Genomic DNA, 12,006 nt, shown 5'->3' on the forward strand with positions numbered 1-12,006 from the left:
TCCATGTTTTCTTTTTTATTTGTCTTTTTTTCCAAACTGATAACTTCAATTGAAGAAATCCGACAGAAATAGAAGATGCATGAACAACTAAAACTGGAAAACACAAAAGTGTCAAAAATTACAAGAAATTCTTATGTTTCTCAAGGTAATTATTCGATTTTTTTTTCATATATTGTAGTTATTTTTGTTCTCAATTGTGTTGTTGTTTTCTTTTTTTATTAAATAATAGTTGTTATAGTTTCATTTTTCAGAGATGAAATTCCATTTCTGTCGTTACCCAAGTTCCATACCTCTCGCTACCTTATCCATGTTTTCTTTTTTATTTGTCTTTTTTTTTTTCAAAATGACTAAAATAAAGATTTTGTAAATTTGTATTGTTTTTTAGTATATGTTGTTAGGTGTTATCGTTTCGATTGCTAACTCTTAACTAAAATTTAGATTTTTGGCTTTCTCAATTGTGCTTCTGTTTTATTTTTATTAAACAGTTGTTGTTATAGTTTCATCTTTCAGAGATGAAATTCCATTTGTCGTTATCCAGATTCTATACCTCTCGCTACCTTATTCATGTTTTTTTATTTATTTATTTTTCAAAATGACTAAAATAAAGATTTTGTATATTTGCATTCTTTTTAGTATATGTTCCTAGGTGTTATCGTTTTGATTGTTAACTCTAACTAAAATTTAGATTTTCGGCTTTTTATGAACTCAATTTTTAGTTTTAATTGAAGTTAGATTAATTTTTCTAATTCGGAACATGTTGAAATCCACTCATTTTTTTAGTTTGAGTTTAGCTAATTGATATGAATTGTATTTTTTATTTTTTATATGATCATAGGACAAATTATTGAAAAATATTAATTAAGAAAATATTATTATTTGAATCTCTTCAAATTCTCAAATGTTGAGCATAATGATTCTAATTAATATAATTAATTTCACATATTAATTATAAAACGTTTTTTTTATTGTACTGAGTGGTTACAATTGCGATTTAATTCTATTTAACTAAAATTAATTTATGGACTAAGAAAAAATAAAATATTTAATTAATGGGCAAAAAATATTTTCACTCTCCTCTTTATACGCTTATGTCTCGACATTCCCTCTTATTTAAAAAAAAAATCCGAGAGAAAGATGTTTTTCTCCTAATTATCTTTTTCGTCCCTTCATTTTTTTTTCAATTCTTTTGTTTGTTTTTCTTACTTACAAAATTCAAGAATATATAATTATTAAAAAATATTAATGAAGTCAAATAAGTGATATCTGCGAGTGTGGCTGATATTCTATATAGTGAAAAAATGAAAAACAAATTGATCGAATGTCTTGATAAGATATTACGAGATGAAAATAGAAGAAATCATCATCTTAAACTGATTCAATTAGATATATTGGGTTATTATAGCAGAATGAATAATTGAATTCGAATACTTGGTGATCATGAAATTCCATCAACCAAAATAATTATCATCAAGATGAATTTGCGATTAATTCTTACGAATTTTATTTTTTTATATGTAACATATTGAATTGATAAAGTTTCTTCATATGCAACATTAGAAAAGTATTGATTGTAATAGTTTATAGAATAATATATTGATGTTGCTTCCATTTTAACATAGATTGTAATTCTTTTGTATCGTAGATATAATATTTAATTTTAATTGTAGTTTAATTCAATTTTTGTTTAACCTATATTGTAATTCTTTTGTATCGTAAATATAATATATAACTTTAATTATAGTTTAATTCAATTTTTGGTTTTTTATTATATTCTAATAACTTTCTTAATTAATCTGCTATTTTATTATTATTGTTTCACAGAATACTTGGAATATGAAAATGTATTAAAATTTCTAAAAAGTACAAATCATTGAATTTTGTAAAAATAAATAAATCATTCATCTTTAGTTAAAATTCTATAAAAAAGTAGTCAATTATTTTTAAAATTAATTTAATTTGAATTATCATTAAAAATATATATTAATTTCAAATATACATAATATAAATTTTTTTTCATAGCATGATATAAAATTATTTAAAAGTAAATATATCAATTTATTTATTTATCTAAATTATATAAAAGTTTTATACCCCGTGCATCGCACGGGTTTTCGACTAGTATTAATAATTAAGTTTGACAATCTGATATAGTTGTAAATTTATAATTAAATATGATATTTATGTAGGAAGCCCTTTAGATGTGAATTTGGTACAATATTAGCCCAATGGGTAGATCTAGAAAAAGCCCATAACATGGTGCCGGCTTCTTCAGTATGCAATTGAACGCTAGCAGAAGCAGCAAGAGGAGGCGCTAATGGCATCGTCGACGGCTTTTCGAGAACTACAGCGCGATCTTGAAAACAAAGCAAATGATCTTAGCAAGCTTCAGAAAGGCATGATTCTCCATGTCCCCTTCTCCTTCCTCTCTTATTTACTATTCGCTACTCTCGCATCACAAAATTATGTTCTTCTTCCTTGCGAGCACTAACTCAGCGTATGATTTAACTCCAGATATTGCAAAGAATCACCAAGTAAGGAAAAAGTACACCGTCCAGCTTGGTGAGAACGAGCTAGTTCTCAAGGTCTCTCTCTTTCTCCTCCCATCTCCTTTTTTGTGTAATCTTATAATAATGGGTGGTGCTTGATTGATTATATTGTTGCAGGAGTTGGATTTATTAAATGAAGGTGCAAATGTTTACAAATTGATTGGTCCTGTACTTGTGATGCAAGACATGGCCGAAGCCAATGCCAATGTGCGCAAAAGAATTGAATACATCTCTGCTGAACTGTAAGTGTGTATGTTGCGTTTTTTGTATGCCGTTGCTTGATGGGCTTCAGTTAATTAAATTTCCCGAGCTTTCCTAATTTCTTAAATGGTAATGGATCTTCCATTTTTTTTTGTCATAACTGTGCTCAACTTTTTTAAGGGTAAATATTGTTGATATAGATAGTCGTATTTAGTTTACTCTATCATCATTTTGAAGGACAGGAAATCTGTTTTTCTTTTCTTCAATGTTTTCATCTGAATTGTTACGACCACTTTCATGAACGGAGACTTATGTTTAAACGTTTTTTCAAAACCTTGAATATCAGTTGTTTCTCCTTACCATTAGATGGCAAATGGCTAGTATATGAGCTAAAAGTTACAGGGATTGTCATCCTATAACAATTCATTCTTGAGATTTGTACAAACAGAAAATGAGATTCAAAGAAAAAACATGGTTTTGATCTATAAATTTAGGCAACTGTGCAACCAACTTCAGTCATCACCTTCATCTCCCCATGGGATCTGTTGGTGACATTTCCTGTTGTCATTGACTCAATGCTACTCTCACATTGGTTAATATAATATTTTGGTCATAATTGCTTGTTTCTGTATCATAGGAAGCGACTTGATGCAACTCTTCAAGATTTGGAAGAAAAGCAAAATAGCAAGAAAGATGCGGTTTGTGTTTTTCACTGTCACTTCTGTCTTAATTTTTCTGTAGTGATCATTTATTTCCTGCTTTCAATCCACCAGCTGCCTATTTATCTCCGGAAATTTTAATTTTTATGGTGTGTTAGTCGTATTTGGGTGCTGTAATGCTTGATTTTTCTGTTTGTGTACATTTCTTTTATACATGCAGACCATGTTTCTTATTGGCAATAGAAGTTGAGAAAGGAGATTACTTCAAAGATTTTGATCTTGACTGTTTTTTAAATTTGGGAACTGTAATACAAAAGCTACCACTGCTGAATTCTGCCTGCGGTGCTCATGGCACTTGCCTGCCCATTTCAGTCAGCTTTCTTTACCAATATCCTTTTGTAGCATTAGATAAAAACATATTGTTGTATCCATCATGTAGAATCATTCTTTTTATTTGACATGATCATTGATGGATCATGGCTGGAGCCTTCCAGCTTTTATATTCTCTCATCTCTGCTACCTTAGGTATGCTCATGGAGTAATTTTAAGGAGGGAAAAATTTGCTTGTGTTGAGCATTGATTCCGTTTTGATAATGAGTTGACAAATTGTGCTGGTTGTTGTATTGTATGGTTTCGATGATCTCCTTCAAGAAATTGTTTGGACAACTTATATCAAGAAGAGATGGGATTCAAAAGCTTTACTGTATAGTGGTTTTGGTATGTCTTGAGTTCCATGTATACTAGCTTGAATTATTTTAGTGAAAAAGGTTAAATGTGGAGAAATATAGAATTGGGACCTTGACAACGTCCTGAATGGTGTATTAATTACTTCTAATTAAGAACTTGTACAAGGGGGCGTCTTCAGGTTGTGTTACTGCAACTTCGTGTTGGTGTAAATATAAAATGTTCAGTTGAACACCTTCTCATTTTTCAATAATTTTCACTTAGAAATTAGCAATAGCAATTAGAAAATTGGTCCTTAAAATTTGAATAATCAGGAATAAAGATTTCCTCATATTCTTGCAACCTGCATTTATTTGTGACCCAGAAAATTTGCTTGAACTGTTGAACTTAGAGAAGTGACTGATGCAAGATCAACAACGGGGACATGGCTTCTTTATTTGGCTATTTTATTGTTCTTTTTCCCTACACCTAATACGATAAGAGTTTTTCTTTCTTTCTTTTCTTTTTTTTTTTTTTTTTGGTTTTGAGGTTTAATTAAATGTAAATTGATTCAGTATTTCCAGTAATCTGTAAACCAACTACTAGGACTACATTGGGCTATAATTTATATTTTACAAACTTTGATGTTTGGTTAAAATTTTATATGCTTAGTCTTTTTTTTAGATACTTGTTTATGATTAGCATTTCATTTGTTCTTAAAACTTCAGTAAATTGTACTCCTTCCATCCTAAAAGGATAGTCCATATTTTGATTTGGCGCAAATTATAGTCCTCTTTCCTGTTTTATATTATAGTTTTTTATTCTTTTAGTTTTTCAATATACCCCTACTTCATGTACCTTGTCAGTTGTTATTAACGAACTAGGAAGGAATTTATTAAATTCTACTTGGAACTATAAATTGACCAATAATTATCAAATTTATTTAGGGGTATAAAAGGAAAATTATGTGAATTTTTTTTGTCAAACTATTTTTACCATATTTTTAAAACTACGTTTAAGCAGAAGGAGGATTATCTCTTTGTGTTGGAGGGATTGTAAAGTTTTGCTTTGCTCCTAACTGGAATAGGATGACAGAGATATAGTTCATGATTGAATGAGATTCCAATTCTCAAATTATTTAATAACCCTTATTTTTTTGGCTACTGTTCAAGGACTTAATTCTCAAGTATGTTATCTTTTATCCCAATTTTGAGCAAACTCCTGTTGCCCAAATTCCTGCTTATCCTTGTTTTTAGCTCAAATTTATATGTTCTCGTGGATAGTTGTTACCTGTCGTATATCAGTGTCTTTTATCTGAAGGTTACTCATACATACCAAATGCAGCCTTCTTGTGTGTTGTTATCTACACTTATCAATTGTATCTCTAGATAAAAATTGTGTAATACCATATTTTACTGCATTGTACTGTTTTCTAATCATGTGGATGCACATGTGCCCAAGCCTTTAGGAATCTTCCATCTTAGGGTTATATTTGTAATTATACACTCTAAGTTTAGAGTTAGGGTTTGGCTCATTCTTGTATAAATACATGTGTTTATTAATACATTACTAAGTTTCAAGGTTATCTTCATGGTATCAGAGCCTCTCTAAAAACCAAAACCCTAAAACCGGCCGGCACCTCCACTACCCTAATTCCGCCGCTGCTCCTGCTCATCTTGCTCCGCCGCCACTAAATAGCTGCTCCGCCGCCGTTAATTCCGCTAAATACCTGCTGCTAATGTAATGTCTTCCGCCGTTGCTCCAACGTCTACTTGAACAACTGCTCCGATGTCCGTCTGCCTGCCTTCTTCGTCATCCATTACGACGCCATACACCTTTGTCAGTCCTTTCTCGACAGCCTCTACCATGTCAACTATATCGCATACACAGCCAACACATACACAACCACCTCCTACTTTCATACCGCCTCCGCTTATTCATCAACCAAACCTCTACAGTCAACTTACGGTGAAGTTGACGGCTACCAACTTTGTTCTTTGGAAGGCTCGAGCATTATCTGCTATCCGTGGTAGTGGATTAGCACACCACATTGATTCCACATACCAACCTCCACCAAAACTGCTTTCTGATAGCTCGAGAAATCCCAATTTTGTGAGTTGGGACCATCGAGTTCAATAAATGCTGTGCTGCTGAGTTTTGTCTCTGAATCACTTCTTCTGCATATCGCCAATGCTACAACTGCTCTTGAAGCATGGACCAAATTGATTAAAACTTATTCGACAGGCTCCAGATCTCACATACATGATCTTCATGCTGAGTTACAGGCTCTCTTTAGGGGTTCTGATGATATCTCCATATTTGATCAGTTGGCTACATATCAACATTTCCTTCTAGAGGAGGATCTTATTGATGCTACCTTAATGGGACTTGGGAATTCTTATCATCCCTTAGTTCGTGCAATTGAAGCTAAAATGGAATCTATCACATTTGATGATCTCCATGGCCTATTACTTTCTGAGGAACGTCAGATTGCTGGTGACACAGCTACTGAATCTATCCAACCAACTGCACTTCACTCATCCCGGACTTCTTTTGGATAGCAATTTTCTCGTGATGGTCGAGGTCATGGCCGCACCAACCGAGGTGGGCGAACTAATTCTGGCTATAGGCATAATTTCTTCTCGGCTTGATAGCATTCTGTTTCGTGTTGGCAAGGCACCATTCGGGTTCATCTCAGTCATCTGGTTCATCAACTGGACAACAGTACAGGGAACATCTTACATGTCATAATTGCAGAGGAATTGGGCATATTGCTCGCAACTGTTCCTCGCCTCGATTCAATCGCGAGACCAATTTTACTCCACAATCTCATATTGCTACAAGTCCAGCGGCCAATCAACCTTGGGTTTTAGATTCCAGCGCCACACACCACCTCACCTCTGATCTCGGCAACCTCAATTTTCATTCTGAATATATGGGTCCTGATGAAGTGCAAATTGGTAAGAGTTCTAAACTCCCTATTGCTCATGTTGGTAATTCTGTCATGTCTCTTGATTCTTCTCGTCTTCAATTACGTAATATCCTTTATGTTCCTCAGTCAGCGTATAACTTATTATCTGTTTATGCTCTAACCAACTCTAACCTGTTTCTGTTGAATTTTTCTCTGATCATTTCTATATCAAGGATTTGGAAACAGTGAAGATTCGGCTTCGAGGTCAGAGTAACAACGGGTTATATTCCCTCTGCTTATCTGCTTCAAATAATTGCTCCGCTTAGGACATGCGTCTTTTTCCATTGCTAAACATTTGATTGCTTCCAATCAAATTATTGCTTCCAATAATACACATTCTTTATGTTCTGCTTGTCTCAGTAAAAGTCACAAATTACCATTTGCTTTATCTGATCAATCATCTAGTGCTCCACTTGATTTAATTTGTTCTGATGTGTGGGGTCTTGCACCCATTACTTATATGTATGGTTATCGTTATTATGTTGTCTTTGTTGATCACTATACCAAATACAGTTGGATTTATTTTCTCAAACACAAGTCTGATGTTCATGACATTTTTATTCAGTTCAGAGTCATTGTTGAGAAATATTTTGGCCGTCCCATTAAATGCTTTTGATCTGATGGGGGTGGGGAATTCATGAAATTAACTGATTATCCCGCCAGTCAGCTTCCTTGCGCCTTACGGGTTTACTCGCCCGTTGACTTACACACATGTCAGACTCCTTGGTCCGTGTTTCAAGACGGGCCGAATGGAGAGCCTGCTGGCTGACGCCAGGAGCGTGCAGGTGCCGAAGCACACCGTGATGGCGTGTGCTGCTTTCCACGATCGCTGCGACGGCATCTCCGCAGGCGTTTCAAAGGCCTGGGCTTACGCCACCGTTTCAATCTGCGTTGGTCCGCACCCCGAGCCGATCGGTGGACCGACTTGTGACCGTTCCACATCCGACTGGGGCGCATCGCTGGCCCCCATCCGCTTCCTTCCCGAAAATTTCAAGCACTCTTTGACTCTCTTTTCAAAGTCCTTTTCATCTTTCCCTCGCGGTACTTGTTCGCTATCTGTCTCGCCCGTATTTAGCCTTGGACGGAATTTACCGCCCGATTTGGGCTGCATTCCCAAACAACCCGACTCGCAGTTAAAGCGACATTTTGCTCTCCATGACCTTGGCAAATTGAAATACTTTTTAGGTGTTGAAGCTCCTTGGTCCTCGAATGGTTTATTGTTGAATCAAGCTAAGTACATCACTGAACTATTGCATAAGGCTAAGATGGCTGACTATAAAGGCATTTCTACTCTAATGTGCACCAAAGAGAAATATCAGGCTGGTCCGTGCGAACCATTCTCAGATCCTACTCTATACCGAGGTGTATTGGGTAGCCTCCAATACTTATCCTTCACTAGGCCTGACATTTCCTTTGATGTTAACAAACTGGCTCAGTTCATGCATGCTCCTACTACAATTCATTGGCAGGGCGTTAAACGTATTCTCAGGTACTTACAATTTTCCAAGGATCATGGTATCTTTTTTCATCGCAAGTCACAGTTATACTTTGTACCTGGGTCGTTCTCTTGTCTCTTGGACATCAAAGAAACAACAATCTATCGCACGCTCCTCCACTGTAGCTGAATACAGAGCTCTCGCTATTGGCACGTCTGAAATTGGCTGGCTTCACATCGTCCTCTAGGAGCTTGGATTTCCTATGTCTCTGCCTCATTGCTTGTTGTATGACAGTATTCCGGCTACTTATCTTACGGGGAATCCGATCTTTCATCACCGCAATAAACATATAGAGGTCAACTTTTTCTTTGTTCGAGATCGTGTGTCCAAGCGGTTATTACAAGTTCAATACATTCTGACTCTTGATCAACTTGCTGATGTTCTTACCAAACCATTGTCTAAAGATAGATTTCGTTTATTATGTTCCAAGTTGAGCATTTCTAATGCCCCTGCTCAACTTGAGGGAGGGTGATAGGTTTATATATATTAGGGTTATATTTGTAATTATACACTCTAGTCTAGGGTTAGGGTTTGGGTTTGGCTCACTCTTGTATAAATACCCGTGTTTATTAATACATTACTAAGTTTCACGGTTATCTTCACCTTTTGTGTTTGGTAGGTGATGGTTTTTCATGAAGATATTGCTAGCTAATAGGGAAAACATAATTTAGAAGATTGAAAATCTCGCTATCAAGTGTGAGGCAATGTGGATAAAAAACTTTGATTTTGAAGAGTTGCCATGTTTCAGTAGCTAAAACTCTCAGAAACTTGTAGGAAACGTTTTGAGTCATGTTTTGTAATTGAAGACAATTAGAACTTCTTTCTTAGAATTCAGAAACTCATTTCTTAAAAGACAATATGTTTCTAGAATCAAACGGATATTTTTAACTGTTTTCTTAACCGGTTCATCATGTGTCAGTTATATTGCATTAAATTGTTGATTTATAAACTTTCCAGGCCTTTGGCCTTTTGTCCCCTTCAGCTTATGCCATTTTGTCCTATTTGACTCTGGTATAAACTTTCCAGACCTTTGGCCCAATGTCCTTGGCCTGTATCATATCACTACCAGCAGACCCAAGTTATCTATCAGCTCTTTTCTGTCTTAACTGGCCTAAAATCTTGGTACTTGTTTATTTGTCTCTTTACACAGGAATTGAAAATGGGTATAGTTGAAGCTACATAATCTCTCTCCTAGTAATTCAATTTACTGGTTTGGTTCAATGGGCATATTTGTCTATTAGATGTTCATTTTCCTGGTCTTATGTCCTAAGTTTATCTTTGAGCTAGTTACTTGCTGACTAGGGCATTTGCCTCCAGCTTATGGGTTCAATTCTCTGTTGAGATCGTGTTTTTGTGATGTGGATTTGATTCAACAGCATCTGTGGTTTAGGTTCCTTCAATGATTTATGTTCTGGAAGGACATGGGAGGTTTGATTTTCTTGTTACCTGTATTTATGAATGGTTACCGCAATGGTTCTAGCTTTTGACTGCACTTCTGTGCAGAAGGATCAAGATGGTTCTGTGTTGCCTAAATTTATATATAGATATAAACTAAAGGTTATCTGATTTAAAATTCAGCAAAACTGACTAATTTTAAGCTTGCACATTCAGATGCGAAATGGTCAGGCCAGCTGCTAGTTATCTTTAAATTGTTCATAACATTTTACAATTAGCTTTAATGAATCGTATTCTGGTCTTTAAATACACAACACTGATATGAATATTCACCTTTTTAGATTATGAGTAGTACTTCCTCTATTGTTTTGTCCTGGTCATTCATTTTTAACAATCAAACAATCCACTTTTCTGCGGACGTCCTTGCAATTTGTGTCATTTTCAGCTGGTTCCACTAGTGTTATCTTATGCTACTTTTCACTTTTCACTTTACCCATGAAATACCAAAACTGGTACCATTACCACTTGCAATGCATGATACATGTACCTGACTCCAAGTAAAGTGGTAAAGTGAAACAAATGCAGTGAATTTTCTAATTATAAGATATAAAAATTTCAATAGTAGCTGGAACTTGGACCACTAAGCTGAAATCAATGGCAGTTATTTGTCAAAATGTGAGTTTACTTGTAATGAAGTGCTTTTTCTTTGTCACCTGCATATACATCATATACCGTTTCTTGGTTTTCGTTGCTTTCTATTTGGTAACTCATATTTTCTGCTGTTGTTTTCTGTTGGTTGGAGCCTAAGGAATGGAACTTTCGCGTCCAGCTTATACACATCATTATTTCATACTTGTTTAAGTTGAAAGATGCAATGTATATGCGTAGACCAAGCAGCATATATCATATTTACCTTCATTTGATGCTGCTAGAGTTCTGCTTTATGGAACTTATTTTACATCATGTAAACTTAGCTAATACATTTTTTACCAATCGTTATGTATTCAAAGATTAACCCAATTTTATTCATTATAGGAACAAGCAGCTTAGTTACCTTATGACGTTGTTGTTTTGCAGATCTTTAAGTTACAACAAAGGATTCAATCTCTCCAGGCAGGAAAAGCCAAGACATAATCTTGTGTTTTAATGCATGTTGGCTTCAGCATTTGTATTGTATCATATTTCCCATCTGATGTAGATACCATCTTGTTGAGCCATATCATGCCACTGGTTTTGTATTATCTTTCCTCCCTCCCCTGCGCTTAATTTTGGGGCGGTTGAACTTGCTAAAAACGGTTGTGCTTTAGGCGATTTTAGGTTGGTGAGTATTTGTAGACTTTGCTATGACAATTATAAATGGTAGTGGCTATTGTTACTGTATATATGGGTTATTGTTAGCTGATATGGGGGTAACATGATTCATAAAGTAGAGGCAATCATATTCAGAAACAGGAGTGGTAGAATGCTTTGTTGCATTGAAAAATATAAGTTGTTTACATCAAATCGTATAAGCATATATGAAGAAAAGCAAAAGGAAAAGCAAGCAAAGCTTATTTTATTATGCTAGGGATATTCCTGTGTGATTTTAGGAGTCTAGTCATCTACCTTAGTGCTGGATATTAATTTTGATAATATGCTCATCTTCCTGTTTTCTAGTGCAATGCCATGTATTTGTTCAAGTGCAAGATTAAACCTCCTTTATTTATTTATTTACAATCAATGTACAGTGAAACAAAAGAAAATGCGAGTGCAGCAAAGATAAGGCTCTCTGTTAGCATTCGAATCCTAGTATCAATGCACTGATGTCCTGTACTTACGCATTCAACAATTCATTTGATCTCAACTTGGCGACTTTAAAAGCAAGAGTGCAAAATCTGTTCTGTTCTGGCCCTTAAAAACCAAATTAGACAAATCTACAGTGAAATTTTATTTATTAATACATATGGGCTTATTTGGCACCTGTAGTATCTAGAATTTTATCATTCTCCTGGATAAAATATTATCTTCCATATGTGGCATTTAGGATAAAAAATTAATTGATTTACTAATTTTTATCAGATGATACAATTTATTTT

General features: G+C 34.7%; 1 protein-coding gene across 1 annotated transcript; it reads left to right on the forward strand.

Moving 5' to 3' along the window:
* Positions 1–2,240: 2,240 nt before the first annotated feature.
* On the forward strand, positions 2,241–11,311 carry LOC136233397 (prefoldin subunit 6). Its single transcript, XM_066023034.1, has 5 exons — positions 2,241–2,393; positions 2,512–2,582; positions 2,664–2,788; positions 3,385–3,445; positions 11,009–11,311. Exons 1-5 carry the CDS (start codon positions 2,315–2,317, stop codon positions 11,063–11,065), a joined length of 393 nt encoding a protein of 130 aa, XP_065879106.1. The 5' UTR covers positions 2,241–2,314; the 3' UTR covers positions 11,066–11,311.
* The last annotated feature ends 695 nt before the right edge of the window (positions 11,312–12,006 follow it).

The sequence above is a fragment of the Euphorbia lathyris genome, chromosome 6 (genome assembly GCF_963576675.1).
Source record: "Euphorbia lathyris chromosome 6, ddEupLath1.1, whole genome shotgun sequence".
NCBI classification, from domain to species: domain Eukaryota; kingdom Viridiplantae; phylum Streptophyta; class Magnoliopsida; order Malpighiales; family Euphorbiaceae; genus Euphorbia; species Euphorbia lathyris.

Bases quoted from the DNA above. Each gene is read 5' to 3' on its own strand.
- LOC136233397 (XM_066023034.1), top strand. From the start codon at position 2,315: ATGGCATCGTCGACGGCTTTTCGAGAACTACAGCGCGATCTTGAAAAC. The intron at 2,394-2,511 runs GCATGATTCTCC...ATTTAACTCCAG, and splicing joins TCTTAGCAAGCTTCAGAAAG to ATATTGCAAAGAATCACCAA. The intron at 2,789-3,384 runs GTAAGTGTGTAT...TCTGTATCATAG, and splicing joins GAATACATCTCTGCTGAACT to GAAGCGACTTGATGCAACTC.